At 38.3% G+C, this 19,212-nt stretch overlaps 1 protein-coding gene across 2 annotated transcripts in view; it reads right to left on the reverse strand.

Annotated features, from left to right (window-relative positions):
• Nucleotides 1-12,301, reverse strand: part of LOC143885409 (5'-3' exonuclease family protein) — a 28,027-nt gene extending 15,726 nt beyond the window's left edge. The window contains exons 1-7 of one of the 2 annotated variants that reach the window (XM_077389566.1): nt 12,067-12,300; nt 11,814-11,996; nt 9,938-10,108; nt 6,261-6,442; nt 5,727-5,976; nt 5,285-5,420; nt 4,247-4,725 (exon numbers count right to left, since the gene is read on the reverse strand). In XM_077389566.1, the coding sequence (XP_077245681.1) occupies nt 4,247-4,725; nt 5,285-5,420; nt 5,727-5,976; nt 6,261-6,442; nt 9,938-10,108; nt 11,814-11,996; nt 12,067-12,261 (1,596 nt within the window). In that variant the 5' untranslated portion in view covers nt 12,262-12,300. Of the gene's footprint in view, nt 1-4,246; nt 4,726-5,284; nt 5,421-5,726; nt 5,977-6,260; nt 6,443-9,937; nt 10,109-11,813; nt 11,997-12,066 lie in introns of both variants that reach the window. The other variant, XM_077389567.1, reaches the window with a different exon arrangement.
• Nucleotides 12,302-19,212: the final 6,911 nt, after the last annotated feature.

Here is a 19,212-nt window from a genome sequence, read left to right on the forward strand (position 1 = left end):
AGAACCATACTTGCTGCCTATAACCCTAACCCATAAAGAGTGCTCCTCTTCTCCAAATCTCCACAACCACTTACTTAGCAGCGCTTTATTGAATTCTTTGATGCTCTTAATTCCCAAACCTCCATCTTTAATAGGGACACAAACATTTTCCCATTTAACTAAAGGAATCCCACTCTTTTGGTTAGCACCACCCCACAAGAATCTTCTTTGAATTTTTTCGATCCTCACTGCCACACTAGACGGACATTCAAACAAGGAGAGATAGTAAACCGGCATATTGGCCAAAACTGATTTAATCAAAGTTAATATGCCTCCTTTAGAGACCAGATTTCTTTTCCAGGCATTTAACCTCTTTTCAATTCGGTGTACTACAGGTTCCCACAAAGCTTTGCTGGGTCTACCCACACCCAAAGGTAACCCTAGATAGGAAGAGGGAAGGGAATCAACTCTGCACCCCAGAATGTCAGCATACCTATTCACCTCTTCCGCTTGGAGATTTATAGCAAATAACCTGGATTTTAAGAAATTGGAGCGCTGCCCTGAAATCAATTCATAACACCGAAGAATAGCCTTTAAGTTCAGCAGCTTGATCTTATCCAGCACACTAAAAAGCAAAGTGTCATCTGCGAATTGCAGAATAGAAACCTCAACTTTTTCTTTTCCCATACAAAAACCTTCTGCCAAACCCCTTTCACAACCTTTCAGGATGAGTTTACTCAATGATTCTACAACAATTACAAAGAGGAAAGGAGATAAAGGGTCCCCTTGCCTTAGACCCCTAGAAGATTTGAAGAAGCCTTTTGCAGACCCATTCACCAGAACCGAAAACCAGGCCGATGAAACGCATTTCCTCATCCAATCTCTCCATCTATTACTAAAACCCATTCTGCCTAGAAGGTAATCTAAGCAGCTCCACTCCACACAGTCATAAGCCTCATTAGCAATCAAAGAGCAATCCAGGATTTGTCTGTCACTAACAAAAGCACTCTGACTATTAGAGACAATAATTGGAAGAACCACTTTTAAACGATCTGCCAAAACTTTTGCTAAAATCTTATATAAGCAGCCCACCAAACTTATTGGACGAAAATCAGAAACTTTAGAAGCCCCCTCCACTTTAGGAATTAGAGCTATAAAGGTAGCTCCCGTTCCTCTATCGAGACTGCCCCCTTCATGGAATTCCTTGAAAATTTCAAAATGTCATCCTTCACGAAAGACCAGCACGCTTGGAAAAATGCAATACAAAATCCATCAGGGCCAAGTGCCTTGTCTTTCGCCAGAGAAAAAAGGGCTAGTTTTATCTCTTCCTCAACAAAAGGCTTATCCAAGCTAGCACTGTCAGCAATAGAAAGACTATCGAATTCAATACCTTTAGGGATTGGACGGATTAAATTCTCGGATGAGTATAAAGAAGAAAAAAACTCCAGAATAGCTTCGGATATACCCTCTTTACTTGAAACCATGCTGCCATTCACACGCAGCATTTCAATTCTGTTTGTTCTCCTTCTAGAGCTTGCCATGGCATGAAAAAAAGCAGAATTTTTATCTCCTTCAGCCAACCATCTCACCCTAGATTTCTGACGCCAAGAAATTTCCTTGTGCAGCAAAATATCTTGATGTTCTTGTTTCAATTTTCCCATTTCAGCCCAAACCTCCTCGTATCCCCCACCATTATCTTCCAAAAAATTGTTAACGGAAATGGAAGAAAAGATGTCCCACTACCATTTCTTGTACCAGATCCCTTACCGCGCTCGAGCAATATTTTGCTTCCATTAGCTTATGATTCCTCAAATGATTGCCCTTTTCATCATTGTAAGCGTCATTCACATCCACTTGATCATCTTGGTTTCCATCACAATGTCACAGCGTGAAAATTTGATTCACATGATCCCCTTTTGGTTCTTGGAGTTCCTCCCCTGACTGTTGAGAGGCAAGTTGCTATGGAACTACGCTCATGCAGCTCTCCTATGGGTTTTCTGGAAGGAGCGCAATAGGATGATCTTCAAAGGGAAGGCCTGCACCATCAATCGGCTGAAAACCCTGACCATTAGTTGTATTCTTCAGTGGCCGCCGATTGCTTCTGCATTTCATGGGACATCAATCTCAGACGTCTGTAACCATTGGGACTTCTGTCGTCACTCTAGTGTGGGACGGGATGATCCTACCCCTAGGTGGAATCCTCCCTCGCTTGGCCACGTCAAACTAAATTTTGATCAATTTTGCATAGGCAACCAAAGGCCCATTGGCATCGGTGGCATTATCAGGGACCATAATGACAAATTAGTAATGTTTTCTCTGTTCCTAGGGTTGTTATTGACTCCTATGAGACTGAAGTGGTGATGTTGTGATGTGGGATTCGTATCTTGATAGAGAACCTCGCAGGCCCTACACTCCTATAGTCATGGAGGGTGATTCCCTCAGTGTAACCCGTTGGACTAGGGACCTACCCGTAGCGATTTGTGGATGCCTTTTATGAGATTTTAGATTGGATTGAGTAGTAGTGTGCTGATTTTCATAATGGTCTCCGATCAGCTAATACGAAAGTAGACGAGCTTGCCTATAGTGGTGTTGCCCACCACGGGCTCCTTTTTACTTATGTATTTCTGATTTTAAGTCCAACATGGGTAATATTTGGAAGGGGGTGTTGGTGGAATATGTAGGGGCTGGATTCAAGGAAGGGTGGTGATGGATGGCTGTGAAGGCGACAATTGGGGCAAGTGAGAAAAGAGGTTGGGATGAAGGAAAATAAACAAGAAAGAGGAAAAAGCAAAATGAAGGGGGAGAGGTGCGTGAGGGGAGAGAAGAAAAGAAGGGGGAGAAGAGAAAGGGAAGAAGGAGAAGGGGAAAGGGAAGGGGAAAAAAAGGACAGATTGAGGTGCTTACCTTGAGGAGAGGGCACTACCCACGATCGCATGGCCTCTGGTCATGAGGCGACCAACGCAGGAAGAGAGAGAGAGAGAAAGAGAGAGATCACAACAGTCCTCTTTTCTTTTTTTGAATGGTTGCAAATTTCATTCAAAAAGAAAGGAAGACTGAGATGGTTGCACAACAGTCCTCTTTTCTTTTGTTTTGTCAAGGTTGTAAGTTAGGGCTGGTAAGAGGATTTAAGTAGGTTTAGAGCATAGGGTTTTCAGTAATAAGTGGTGGGCCATGGGCAGATGACTAAAGGTAATAGAGGGGAGGGGGGGCGGCACAACAGTTAAGGCTGGTAAGAGGATTTAAATAGGTTTAGAGCATAGGGTTTTGAGTAATAAGTGGTGGGCCATGGGCAGATGACTAATGGTAATGGGTAAGTGATATGGCCAACCCTTACATCTAGGCCCAATAATACATTAAAAAAAAAAAAAACATAACAGATAGTGGTTTAACAAGTAGAATAAAAACTGCATAAGATGAAGCAAGTAAACTAAAACTAAATATCAAGGGCGGCACTTTTGTCATTTTACACCAATATCAAACAATAATCATCATCAACATCATCATCTTCAACATTATTATAAAGCATGATTGGTGGGCCCTTCATTGGATCCACATGTTGTAAAAGAATGAAGAACGCCAATTTTACATAGCGATCCACCTGCGATTGATTTTGATTGCCCACCTGATAGGCCCTTCATTGGATCTCCAACAACCAAAAAAACATGCCAATTGGACAATCGTAACTATGCAATCAAATTTATTTTTGGCGTTTGACTGTGAAACGTTGCCCATATATGATACTATTTCTTGATTATACAGTTATGATCATCCCATCAGCATGTTTTCAACCCATTGAAGATCTAAGGTGAGGCTACCCATGTGAACAGTCTGGATCAACCTAAGGTTGGAATTTGGAACCCACTATGTAAATATAGCGACCATGCCTCATTGTATTACAATGAGGCCACACCTTATGGAGATATGCTTTTAATACCACTAGCACTCATAGGACCTAGAAATAATTGTAGGCAATCTTACGTTTGAGTTTCTAGTTTGAGTTTCTTAGTGTGTGTACAAACCAAGGTTTTAAATGTTGGCAGAAATACTGAAATTTCGGAAAATTCCCAAATTTCAGGAAAATGATTTTTTTTTCAAAAATATACTATTTTTCTGAAATTTCGAAATAAAAAATTAATTCTTTTTTTTTCCTGATTACGGCCGAAATTTCGGGATTTCAGCAAAAATCGAAATTTAAAACCTTGGTACAAACAACTTAAAAATAGTTGTGTACTAACAAACATCTTTATAAGAAGAGCAGAGTGCATACCTTTTCCTGCAAAAAAACGTCAACATTTTTTGGATATGCAGCTTGAACAAGTGCCATATTTTCGTCAGTCAACAGAAACCAGCATCCATTATCAACAAGAATTTGCGGAACATCTGGCTCATCTAATAGATCAATAGACTCATTCACTCCCAAGGACTCACTTTGCTGGAAATCACACTGTTCAGTAGGGATTGAATGGATAACGTCGCTCATATTAGGGGAAGCCTTATTCCATTTGACCAAGTAAAATTGATGGCCATATCTTACTTTCACTCGTTGAACCGAATGAAATTCATATTGACCACACAACAGAGAACCTTCCTTTGGATTTGAAGCCATTTCTCTAAAGAAAATAGTGGACAACATTGGAAGTATCCTCTGACGTATATAAGAAGGTTCCCAGTGTTGATGGTACGCCAAGAAGTCAACCAGAGTTTCAATTTTGGGGTTTTCCCACAAAAGAGAAGGGCCATCACTTTCTGCATATAACCCAAAAAAAAATGATTAAACCATCTTATAGCTTTCAAATGACCCCAACTGTCAAGATACTTCAATAAATGTAAGGAAAAGAAAACACTTTGATAGTACTTAACACATGCAAACGTAACCCAACCTACTAGAAAATCTACATAAATTCTAAATTCTTTATCATGAAGGTTTTGTTTTAAAATTAACAGTTTAAAGGCAAAGACTGCAACTCCAGCATATACCAAGTGGAATTGATATTGATACATTTTATCTCATTAAGCTTCAATAGGTGTTCCATCTAAAAGTATTCAATATATTTTTTAGAGTAAAATTTGCAACATTGTTGCACTTTCTTAAAAACAGTTGAACAACCATGCATATTAAAGAGCCACTACAACATTATTATGTGCAGGCATTTTTGTCTATCTTTGTAAAAGCTACTGAAAAACATCAAGAAGTTTCTGAAACATCAATGGTAGCTTAACAGCTTAACTTCTCCCTTTCTCCTGCTTGAGGCTGAAAATCCTACTTCATGAATTTTTTTTGGGGGGGTTCAGTTCAGAAACATACCACTGAAATTCCCGTGGTTGTGGCATAAGTACATTTCGATTATCTCATTGTTCGGGAAACTCTGTTCAGTAGCAATTTTTTGGCAAACTCTGATTTGCCAGTTTTCATGTTTCTTCTGTTCCTTATTTCGCCGATCCTGCCATTAGATGCCAATAGAATGCTTTTGGTTGAAGGAAAAATATAAAACTGAGGGTATGCAGTTAAAATCTGAAAAACATGGTTGACAAGTGGCAATTACTTAAAGCCATGGATTTAAATTTCAGTTTCGGCTGAAATCCCGTAATTTCGGCCGAAATCCGGTAATTTCGGCCGAAATTTAGGAAAAATTTTATATTTTTGAAAAAAAAAAAAGCTTAAAGCTCATGTGTTAACAAACCATCTCAATATCAAGAAAGAAAGAATCATATCTAAGTGTTATAGTAAATCTAAAGTAAAGATGTACCTTATCACAGGTGGAGCATTCACATTTGAACCCCACGGGCTTCTCCGTGCAATTTTCATTACCATAAACATTGCAATACTCACAAGCAAGCTTGAGATGAGCTCTCTTACTGCCTGGATGTCCACAGTTTGAACAGTGAGGTGATCTAGTCTTTATTGAGCTGTCGCCTAAAGTGGTTGTCCGGCCGTCCGTTATAGATTTGAGACAAGTTTGAAGCACGAGAGTATCCCCTTTGCCTACATCATGTAACCTGCATGAGGTATAAAATTGTTGATTCACAATATAGTAGGTGCTGAAATCAAGGTTTGAAATTTCGGTTTCTGTTTCAGCCTCGGCCAAAAACGAAATTTCGGTGGAAATATCGGTGTAAATCTTAAAATTTCGGCCGAAAATTTTAAAATTTCAGAACATCTTTCGGTTTCGGTCCCGGCCGAAATCCAAAACGAAATTTAAGACCATGGCTGAATATCAACCAAAGTAAGAAATATTTTTACAAACAGGTACGGCTACATCTAGTCTGTCCAAGAAACAAACCTATTCAAAATCTCATCCTCCGAGAACAATTGGACAAAGCGGACAGCAGTATCAAGTCCAATCCCTGGCACTCCTTGCAAATCATGGTCATTTCCAACCAAAAGAGATATAGCTATCAGCTGTTTTCTCTTCAGGCCAAGACCGGCCTCAATATCGGACATGTGGTAGCACTCAAATGGTTCCTGCATAAAATGCGATGCTCATACTTGTAAGAGAGGTAAAACACCAATCTAATAGCAATTCAATTAGTATGGTTCCTGCATACAGTCCGGTTCTGTATCAAGGATTTCAATTTCGGTTTTGGTGTCGGCTTCTGCCACCACAAAAATCGAAATATTTCGGTTTCAATGGAAATTTTGGCCAAATCATGCAAAATTCCGTAAAAAAAATCAGTATTTAAATTCGGCAATTTTGGTAGAAATCTTGAAATTTTTAAAATTTCAGTGGAATTTTGTAAATAACCCAAAATTTTGCCGAAATCCTGCAAAAAAACCGATTCAATGTACTTTCGGTGTCAGCTTGGACCGAAACTGAAAAATTTCGTCCGAAATTTCGGATTTCGGCCGAAATTTAAAACTAAATCTATATCACACAATGCACATGTTCTTATGAGAAAATGCTCGGTGTATGTTTGTTGTACAGGGTTACAGTTTTCATTCTCACCTTATTGATATGTCTACTTAGTTGCAGTTACTGCATTTACTCCTACAGCTGCTATTAGATAATCAATATTAAGGAATCAGCTATATAATCTCACATTTAATGAGACCAGAGAGAAAACCCAATGGTTATGTGGAGTAAAAAAAGCCGACTCCTGAACACAAATCCTTGATTGTCAAATTCAGTGTCTCCTAATTGATCATAGAGCCAACCGTTGTCTGTGTTGTTTTCACTCATTGGTTAAGATCAAGGTTATTCCTACTGTAGAACTTCATTTCCATTTTGTCATTTTCCCTCTGTCAATTGTACTCACTTATTTAACTCCTTGGCTTCACATGTCATATCTACAGAACACAAAAAAAAAGAAAAGGAAAAAAAGAACTTAGATCTGATCATACCACTCTTTTCTTCAATATGTCCAAATCTCTTTCAATCTTTCCTCTGTTGCCTGTCCCAATTTAAATCTGACATTATTTGCCTTATTCAGTTATTCTATATGAGAATTTCTTTGCCTCTTTAATTATATCACTCTTTCATTTCTTGCACGTATAGTTAAAGAAAAAGAACTGCCCCGTGCTTCATCAACTCCTAATGGCTTTCACAATGTATGCATCATCTTAGGTCCGATGTCAAGCTTTCACAATCTAACTTCTATAGAAAGCAGAAATATCTGCATTAGCATGTTCACGAAATGCTATATTATAGTTCCAGCCGCTATATTATAGTTCCAGCCAATATTCTTTCAAGGGAATCATTTCCAACACAGAGGAAAAAGCCAACACATGACATATTACAGATTCTAGATCCTGAGTTCAATGCTTTGGGCTTAAAATGTTAAATTTGTGAAGAGAAGGGAGAAGAAAGTGAGAGGAGACGGGAGCACTTCCCAATCATGGGAAAGTTCTCTTTTAATAAATTTTTAAGTCACTGATAAGAGAAATAACAGGTTTACCCCTGATGAGAGAAATAACGGATCCTGGATCCTGGATCCTGATATTAGTATTGCTCACAATAGTTAAATGTAATTTTCTACTTAATTGTCATTCTCTACTTAGCTGAAAGTTCTTTTTAATTCTTCAGTAGGTTTTTTTTACTTCTTTGGTAAGTTTCTGAAACGACACCCAAGAATGAAGAAGCTTTCTAACCATCCTTAATATGCTGACTCTGTACCAATATGAGTTGCAAACGGCAATAGTGATAGCTGCCTGTTCCTTGGCTTAAACAATGTCGTTGAAGGCTTTCCAAAGACTAAAAAAAGGAGAGCAGACAATTTGTTAAGTAGCTTTACATCTTTACGATTTCAGGAACAAGACTTACAATTTCAGATAAGACCTTAATGGCTTTCCATTTTCCACAGCTTCTTTGTTATGGTCTTTATTGAAAACAATTCCAAATCAGACTTCCGCCGAAAATTGTCCGCATTTTGAGATTCCTCTTAATGGAAAAGAATAAGAAATTAAAAGTCTGCTCTCGAAGTTTTTGAGTTGCATCTTTCTATTTAAATGGTGCTACGGGTTTTTTGTTATTATTGACAATAAAAAAAATCTGTTAACATAAAATGTGCCACCACAAGCAGGAAAACCATTCTTTACGGTAAATTATCTAAAAGGCCCCAGCTATACTTTAGTTCAATAATGTAAGGTCTCCTAACCAAATACATGCTATCTCTCAATTTTTCTCCAGTCATGTCTGGAAGTAGGCACAAACAATTTCTTGAGTAAGCACACACAGTTTCTTAAATTATAACATTGTTTCTCCCTAAATTAATTTCTGCGAATCTGATGTAGACTCGAGGCGGAAGCAACGAAGAAAATTCACAGATCTGATCTAGATCTAGAATTATATGATCAGATCTAGAAAAGTTTTGAAAATGTGCAGGACTTCAAAGAAAAATGGATTGTTTTTGCAGAATAAGGGACTGATTTTTCTATAATAAAAAAGTAGATCGAGGATGTTTATTCAATTTACAAAATCAAATCGAGCTGAAATCTATGAATGAAATGTAAGGACCGAAAAGAAATCTGATAGATCTAAAGGAATCGAAAGAAAATACATGATAATATGGGAAGAATCATGGATAAATTTCAAAGAACGAGAGATTGGAGTACAAAACCTCCTCACTCCAAAAATTACACTTTTCTCAAATGTCAAAAAAAAAAACTAAAACTCTACCCCCTAGAGGCTCGCACGGAACTCGCCTTCTCAAGGGCCAGGCATCCTACGTTGGGGAACTCCTCCCCCCTCTTCCCCCCTCTTTCCATGGAACACTCTCCAAGAAACCTCCTCACTCCAAAAATTACATTTTTCTCAAATGTTAAAAAAAAAACTAAAACTCTACCCCCTAGCCCCTATTTATAGGAATTTCCAGCCCTCTTTAGTGTCCTTAAGTGGATGACATCATCATGCCACCTCACTTATGGCCCACACTCACACATGTACACTTACGGCATACACATCAGTGGTGTGCATGCGCATATCGCATGTTCATACATGCGCATATCACTTACACACCACATACATGTGCATGCATGCTATGCTAACTACACCCTATATGCCACTTGCTCCATATACGTACCAAATCTCCACGTTTGGTCCACACCTAAATCAAATATTGACCCTAGATCCATGCCAAGTCGCCACTTAGACTCTTCATCATTTCTCTTGCCTCGCCAATCTTGGGGCTGCCTAGATATGGCCGATGTCCACATCAAAATCTCTTGAATTTTCCAATATGGTTAAGAGTTAGACGAGTGGATTAATTTGTTTTATCTCCTTATTTACCCAATGTTGAGGCTATGTTTCTCCTTGTTCTATTAGTCATGTGAAAATAATATGACCACCATCAATAATTGTCACAAAATGTCATAAACTGTTCATAGTGAAAGTTTGGCTTGCATGTTTTTAAACAAAATGGTTCACTAAAAGTTTAAGAAATTGAATAAATGTGGAAAAAAAGTGTTGAACAAGTACAAACATAGCAGATCTGCTCAAACAAAAGCACGGAGACAAAAACTTACCTTGGAGTTGGAACGAAGGCATTTTATCACACATTTGGCCCCGTAGAGGAAAGCATCACTGTCAGCTGTGATACAAGCATCCACATGGCCTTCACTATTTAATTGTGCACAAAGTGCTTCAGCCTCACATCTTGCCCTTAAAATTGGTATCCCCAGGAGTTCAAGCAGCTCCTATCATTGTAAGCACTAGTGAATAATTAGATCAACTATACCAGTAAATTACGAACACAATGAGATAAAAAGAGACATTATCTAGTTGGCAGTTGGCACACAACCAATAAGATTCTTCCGTATGGAAACAGGATCTAATGCATCTGAGCAGCTTAAAGGATTCTCACTTTAAAAAGCGGACAAAAATAACAATCTCCCTTACAAGAAAAACAGTATGATGTGGGAAAGAATGAGAAGAGTAACATATGATCCGAGAATTGGCAAATGAATAGAGCATAAAGGATATGTCCACAACATAGTTAGTTCAATTACGTGTGCCCTCATTGGATATGTATCTTTATGCAGAAATTTCGACACTTCTACATGTTCGTGTTCTGATGCAAACCTAGGGGTTCGTAGTTGACTTTCTGGTAATTTACAAGCAATATATGGCTTTTGACTCAACAAGACAGCAACATGCATTCCCAATTCAGCATAAAAAATCATAAAATAATCAAATACAGCAAGGATTTTCAAAGAAATGCTAACATTAATAGTTCAACAATCAAAGATATTAAAATCATCCAAATCATGCTCCACACAACAATTCCCAAAGAGAGAAAATAGTTATCTAATAAAAAATAAAAAATAAATCTCACTCAAATCTGTCATAGAGATCTGTCATAGAAAATTAGATCAGTCAAGAAAATACCTACCTAAGACCCAAACAATGCTAATGGGGTAAGGAAATAAAGGGGTGGTGAAAAGATCATGGTAGGGTCAATGGGTGACATGGGTAGGGTTGAATGGGTAAAATTGGGGTGTAAAACTTAACTGAATGGAAACAGATTGGTTATGTAGAAAAGAAAGGAGAAGGTTAAAAGGGTGAGACTGTGTGGGAAATAGTTTATAAAAAGTAAAAAGGGAATGGAATCAGTATCTAGGAGAGTGTACCAGGCTTCGTGCCTTGATCAACTGCACAACACTATGTCCGAGAGGGGGAAGAGAGGAACCCTGAGAGAGGGAAGAAGGGTTGTTCATGGCCAAGATAAAGAGATGGGGAGAAAAGAATAGAACTTGTCCTATATTGCCTTTAAACACCCTTCCAGAGTCATTTGGCCTTGGATTTCCCAGCAAGCTTCCATTGAAGCTGAACTTAATAAAGCTCCTCAAGGGATCCCCATGAAGAAACTTCCTATACCATTCTTTGGATACTTTTAGCCCATCTCCTTCTACTTTGATCCAAATCTTGTAGCTTAATGCCCCTAAAGTCCTTCCTCACCATAGCCCAGTGAATAACTAACCTCTTTATCCTTCCACTTAGAAAAATATATGGCTCTATCACTAAAAGTTCTTACGATGAAAGTATGAAACTCCTTCCAAGTCAAGCACAACTCAACTCAACTAAGCCTTTGTCCGAAACTAGTTGGGGTCGGAATCCTTTAAAAAAAATCCTGAAGAAGGTGAAAGGATCCTTCCAAGTCAAGCACATTCTCCACAAAATATAAAAAGATACTAATACTCAAGAATACATACCTAACCTCCAAAGTCATTAAAATCTAACCACATTCTGATGCATTTTCTTAAAAGTTAAAATATCACGCTATCCTAAAGTTCTTCCAAGCTAGTTTCAAATGAACAACAAAATATCTAAAATTACAATCATTTCCAAACCAAGAAGATGAAATAATGTGTGTGAGTGAAGAGGCAAAGAATTTCTACCCACCACGCACTCTCGAATGCATTTAGTAAAAGCCCTATTCCTTTCAACAGGGACTCCATCCTCTGCCCTAGACCGATCCCGATCCGACAAATCGACACCCGTCGCACGGTAGAAACGCTCAGTCCTTGCCCGCGCCTTCAACGCAGACGGAACTCCGTCCACAACAAACACCGGATACGCTCCAAACTGAGAATGTATTCATATTTTCAACACAAAAAGCAATCAATAATGAAAGAAAGAAGGGAAAATAAGAAACCTTGGAGAATAGATTGATGGTTCTAAAGAAAGTGATTCTGAGGTGGGGATTCCTTGCATTTCCTTTAACAGCAGTTTCGTGTTGAACGATCCAGAATGAGAGATCGACTGCTACTTTTTTGTCTCGTAAAAAATCAAAATCTTCAGTTCGTGCGTAGGGTTTTAGTAAATCCCAGAAACCACCTCCCACGCCCATTGAAATAAGTTAAACAAATTGAAGACAAAAAAACAATCTGATAATACTTATTGGTAGAAAGATTTTAAAAAAGGGCAAAGGACGGGAAGGAGTAATTTTATGGGGTGCCAATTATCTTAATGGGTGTGCGAATTTACCATTGCCCTTTATTATTCAAGTTTTTTACATGGGCATTCATCGTATATTTCTATCTATTTATATGAGATTTTAGGGGGAGAGAGAAAGATACATAGGGGTCGATTTAAGATAGGGAAATGTTATCAGCACTACTGTATTTTGATGAGGGCACTCTCACTTTATTAAAAGTACGGTATGGCCCGCACCATAAGGTGATCCAAACCGTCCATAAGATGGGCCATAGCCTAAATAGGCTGTACCCCAAAAATCATTTCCATAGGTGGATCTTAACCCTCCGATCTGAATATTAGAGGGTTGATCCTAACCCTCTATAGATTGGAGGGTTAGGATCAACCTGTGGAAATAATTTTTGGGGCACAACCTATATAGGCTGTGGCCCATCTAATGGATAGTTTGGATCATCCTATGATGCGGCCCATACCGTACCTTTAATAAAGTGAGGAGTGCCCTCATCAAAATACAGTAGTGCTGATAACATTTCCCTTAAGATATTTGGGGGTCGATTTATCACTCCTCAGATTTTATTTTATTTTTCCGTCTGTGGCTGTATTATCATCACCTGTAGGATAATTCACACCCCTTTAAAAGAGAGTAAGTGATAGAATTGAACATCAATTCATGTTACAGGGATGCCAATTATCCTAAAGGGGGTGCGGATTTATCATCACCCTTTATTATTCAAGTTTTTTTTTACATGGGCGCCCTTTAGTTTAGCATTCATCAGATCTTTCTATCTATTTATCTGTGATTTTATAGTGTGGGGCTGCATTGTCCAATATTTTCAATAAGTACTGTACGGTCCCCTTCATAGGATGATCCAAACCGTTCATTTGTTGGGCCACAATGCGAATATGTAGTGCCCCATATAGTCCCAACATAGATTGGAGGGTTAGGATCATCCTATGGAAATGACTTTTTTCCTATTTATGTTGGGGCCAATAAAAAACCCGTTCGGATCATCCTAAGAAGTCAGTCGTATGGTACTTATTGAAAAACGTTTTACTGTACGGCAACACACCATATTAAATCTCTTATTTATGTACTATCATCTATGATATGTACTAACTGAGATTTTACATGCTGTACTGTGGGCATGAAGTTTCATATTTTTTTAAAAGTCTCCTAACAGGGTGCAGAGAGCATGACCTTGAATAGGAGAGAATGGAAGAAAATGATCTAAGTAGACGAACCCAACTAGTATGAGGATTAGACTTGGTCATATGAGCCGGTAGATTCTTTCACCTTCTTCATGAAAATTTTCTAAATGATTCATTAGCCGACCCCAACTAGTTTGAGACAAAGGCTTAGTTGAGTTGAGTTGAGTTTACTGTGGGTCCACTTCATAAGGTGATCCAAAGCGTTCATTTGTTAGGCAACAACTTAAACTGGTTGTACCCCCGTGAATCATCTCCATACGATAGGAGCATCCTTCTATGGAGAAGATTTATAAGGCATAACCTATTTAGGTTGTGCCCCAACAAATGAGTGGTTTGGATCATCCTATGAAGTGGCCCTGCAGTATATTTTGAAAAATGATGAGCCTTCACATGCACGTTAGATATAAAATCTCTATACCAACCATATTTATTTCCATTGTCATTTGATCAATTTATTGGTTTTTGCCACACATTCCAGGTGGAATGAGTCGTGCCAGCTCGGCCCAGCACAATGTGGACAGTGCCTGACACGACCCGTGTGCTATCGTAGTAGGCCATGACAGGCATAATCCAATTGTCTATAATAATGCTGGGCTAAGGTTTGGGCACCGAGGACCATGCTTATCTGCCGCCCCTTACAATTATATAACGGCTAGTTTTAGAGGTATTTTGGTAAGTCGAACAATTTTTATCAAAATAATCCCAATAATAATTTTGGGGGCATTTTGTAATTTTATATACTTTATATATTTCTCAATTTTATTGTCTACTTTTTTTTACTCAATTTAATCATTTAGTTTTCTTGGAAACAATTTAACCATTTCTGAAATATGACTTATTAAAAAAAAATCATTAAAAAAAAGCCGGTCTGCCTAGCACGGCACGACCCAAGTGGGTCATGGAGTGTACTGTGCCCACCTCTCATGCATATAGCTTAGGTGGGGCCATCATGTCACAACACATGCTTTGACAAGGTGAGTTCCATCGTTTTACACCCATGCATTGGGGGGGCACCATTTTACACCTCTTATAGGGCTCACACCTTTTGATTCAAATATAAGATTGTATCCCAATACTCGTAGAGCAATATCTCAATTAGAGTATGCTAGTGTTATATGACATCGTTTTACACCCATGCATTGGGGGGCACCATTTTACACCTCGTATAGGGCCCACACCTTTTGATTCAAATATAAGATTGTATCCCAATACTGGTAGAGCAATATCTCAATTAGAGTATGCTAGTGTTATATGACATGTAGTAGACCTGACATTGCATTTTTAGTAGGAAAACTAAGTAGGTCTACCAGTAATTCTAAAAATATACATTAGAATGTCATAAATAGGATACTAAAATATCTAAAAGGCATTATAGACTATGGATTGTCTTAGAGTGGGTATCCGGTTGTATTAGAATGATACGCAAATGCTAGTTGGTTAATTGATCATGTTGATCATTCATTAACGAGTAGATGGATATTCACTCTTGGTGGGGGAGCTATCTCCTAAGCTTCTAAGAAGCAGACTTGCATAATTACTTCCGCCATGAAAGCAGAGTTTTTGCATTGGCCTCTTGTTGTAAAGAGGCGGAGTGGCTAAGAAATTTGCTATTAGAGATTCTTATTTGGCCTAAACATATGCCATCGATTTATGTGGATTGTGATGGTCAGGCCACACTATCAAGGACATATAATCATGTGTATAATGGTAAGTCGAGGCATATTGGACTTGATCACAGTGTTGTCACGCAGTTACTTACCAATGGAGTAGAAACTATAGATTTTGTAAAAAAGTTAGAACTTGGCTGATCCATTAACTAAAGGTCTTGCAAGAGATTTGGTGTTAAAGACATTAATAGGGATGGGTCTAAATGCAATAACCTGTGATCAACAATGATGAAAACTCAACTCAACGCTAAAAGAGACATCAAATATTGATTTCAATGAGCCCAAAAACATCCTATGGAGTGATTGCAAGCACTATATATTATATAAATGCCATCCCACAGGGAAGTGCTTCGTATTTGTAATGTGAAACGGAGGAGGTAGAGCATATGAGCTCTTAATAGGCTTGTAACAAAGTTGTTAGAGTGCTATAATTACAGGGGCACTCTTAAGACTACCTATGTGAGTGTGAAAGTGGTGCCGCTTCCTATGAGACTTGGCTAGTCTCTAGAGCACTTATGACCAATACACATGTTGGCTTATAAGAATCATTTAAGGAGATGAATTTCTTATGTATGAAACGTATTCAGTTGGCCATTGTGGACCCCGATCTGAGAGAGGTGAGGGACAAGCCCCCAGCGGCCTCTGGATCATCCACATGGAGGAGAGCTCTACCAAGGAAATCTCGAAACAGATGCCACCTTCATAGCATAGCACGAGTGGCGATATAAAAAGAAAGAGATACGTCTTGATCCGGAGCCAAGGCTCGAAACCAAGACATATCTAAAATAAACTCAGAGTCGCCATCCATGGAACCCCAAAATCAAATCCTCCGTGCAATGGATAACCAGAAATATAAATGGGCTCGTGCCTGATTTCGAAATGGAGAAGGTCCGAAGAGCACCCCCAATTCGTCCGAGTGCAAGCACTTGGTCTCTTATGCCATTTTTATTAACTCCAAAGAAGTTTGGGTAAAAATCATGTGAAATAAGAACAAATATCCCCGAGTGAACATCTACCTAATCATGCATGACTCGGGGATGAAATAATAAACACACATAACGTAAGATAAAAGATGTGTCACCTAATGACAACTAGGTTGTGAGTGACATGCCTAACTGGTGTCTAAGTTCTAGTGGACATACACATGCAAGCTACAGCTAAATGTATAGGATGAGTACAAGAAAGTAAGAAAACACATCAAAACATACAATAACAACACAACAAATCCTAAGACTCTATCAAAAAGACCAGACCAGTTATTAAAGCTTCTTGAGCGATTATTTAAATTCCAGTGAATTATAGATTTTAGGACACCCTATATGCCCTAACTAAATGCAGATTAGCCCTAAGCTAATGCAGGTGGTTCCTACAACCTATGTGTAACTAGGCTGTGTTTCCTAAGGAAAACAAAGGGTGGACTAACGTATCCTACTCTATTCATCACTCAGCGATGTGGATCGTCGACTGACCGGACGGAGGCGCTCCTATAACTCTAGGACAAACCCCTAACTCTAGAACAAGCACACAACAAACAAATAATCAAACAACCTATCAAGAAGAAAACCCTAACTCTAGAACTCTCTATCTAGGACAAAGTCCTAACTTTAGAGGAAGATCTTTTCGAAAATAAAGGTTTTAAAAGATTTCTGCTTTTTTTAGAGAATTCAAATGATTTATTAACATAGTTTGGCTGGACTTGGGATACCGATCCCAACTGCACTACGTACCTCGTGGAAGAGGATCAAGCCAACGTAGTTCGAAAAGAAGTCTCCTAATTACTACTTCTAAAACACTTAACACTTTAGATTTTTTTAAGGTTTTCAAATGTTTTTAATGTTTTAAATTTCTAATGTTTTTGAGTTATAAATGTGTCAATGATTTTTAAATTTTAAAGCTTTTCCAATGTTTTTGGATTTTAAAGGCTTTCACCCTTTTGGTCAAAGACCTAAGGGAATACACAAAGCAACACCCTGGGGCCAAACCCTAGGACAAATAGGGGAAACCCCTAAACCCAGTAAACTAATGCCCAAGACAAGTGTTAGCCCAAGGGTTCCCCATGGGTTCATTCAATCACCTTATTTTGATGATTAACAAAAGCAAATTGATTAGTCTTTTATGGACTAATTGTTTGCCTTGAGTGTTGTGCTATTGATAGAAAATTCACAAGTTAATCCATGCTAGCACACACCATTGATGGCCTATGCTTGAAGATGAACCAAATACGTGTCAAATGAGCTAGAGCATACAAAGGATCAATCATACCTTGGAGGATCAACCAAGGAGAAGCTCAACATTAGTCATCTCAAAGCATTGAACAAACAAAGAAAGATCGATGAAGGCCAAAGCTTGGAGATCGACAACTTGTCAAGGAGCTTGAACCAACTTGAAGGAGTGATCCATGCAAGAGACCAAGACTTGAAGATGAGCTTTAAAGTTGAAGATGTGAGTAATGAGTCTTGTGTTAGATTGTATAATTTAATCCCACTTAGGTATTGTAGGAACCACCTGCATTAGCTTAGGGCTAATCTGCATTTAGCTTAGGGCTATGATGCCTAAGACACCTAGACCTCTATCCTAGACTCGATCTTAAACACTGGACCAGTTATTAAAGTTTCTTGTACGATTATTTAAATTCCAGTGAATTGTGGATTTTAGGACACCTTATATGCCCTAACTAAATACAGATTAGTCATAAGCTAATGCAAGTAGTTCTTACAACCTATGAGTAACTAGGCCGTATTTCCTAAGAAAAACAAAGGGTGGACTAACGTATCCTACTCTAGTCATCACTCGGCGATGTGGATCGCCGACTGACCGGACGGAGGCTTTCCTATAACTCAAGGACAGACCCCTAACTCTAAAACAAACACACAGCAAACAAACAATCAAACACCTTGTCAAAAATAAACTCCTAACTCTAAAACTCTCTATCTAGGAGAAACTCCTAACTCTAGAGGAAGATCTTTTGAAAACAAGGCTTTAAAGGTTTTTGAAGAATGTTTAAAATATTATTTACAAGAAGTTTGGCTGGACTTGGGATATGGATCCCAAGCTGCACTACATACCTCGTGGAAGAGGATCAAGCCAATGTAGTTCGAAATGAACTCTCCTAAACTACTACTGAACTCAACACATTGGATTTTTAAGGCTTTTCAAATTTCCAAATGTTTTTTATCCTTTTAAAGTTTTTAAATGTTTTTGGATTGTAAAATTCCTCAATACTTTTCGGATCTTGAAATGAATTCACTGTTACAGAGAACAAACAAGCATAACCAAAAACTAGGGCAAAGCCCTAAAGCAAAAAGGGGAAACCCCAAACAAGTAACAAATGTCTCAAAGAGACGATCCACAACAACCAAACAAGCGTCCCAAGAAGAGAGAAAACGATCCAAGATCCCAAGCAAGCAAAGTTCTAATAACAAAGAAGAAGACAACACTCTAAAGGACTAACTCCTAAGCTATAGGACAAACCAACAGTCTATAAAATAGACTCCTGAACAATCAATACTAAAAAGGGATGCAAGTAAGTCAAATCACATCTAACACTCTATGAGGGGGTGTAAATGAGACTGAGTATGTCTCCTACGGGTTAACCCTCTGATGAGACCAAGGTGGTCTCCTACAAAGAAAACTCCTCTATTGAAACAGAGCATGTTTCCTAAAAAGGAAAACATCCTAATGAGACAAAGTGTGTCCCCTAAAATGAGACTCATGGAATTTGGAAGGTCTAGACCTGATTTGGAAGTGATTCTAGAAGTTTAGATGTCTAGGTTGACATGTAGCACGGGTTCCATTTATTTAGCATAAAAAATATATATATTGAAAGCACTCTACATAACATGCAATTTTCGCAAATAAGGCTCTAAAATATAAAGTAAATCACGAAAATTGATCAATACATGATTTGTGACTTGCTAGCATGCTCATCATATCCCAATACAAGCATTAGAATCAATATAGGCTCAAAACAATCTAAAAAAAAAAAAGAT

The sequence above is a fragment of the Tasmannia lanceolata genome, unplaced genomic scaffold (genome assembly GCF_043159265.1).
Source record: "Tasmannia lanceolata isolate RefF3 unplaced genomic scaffold, GAP_Taslan_0.1 ptg000008l, whole genome shotgun sequence".
NCBI lineage: Eukaryota > Viridiplantae > Streptophyta > Magnoliopsida > Canellales > Winteraceae > Tasmannia > Tasmannia lanceolata.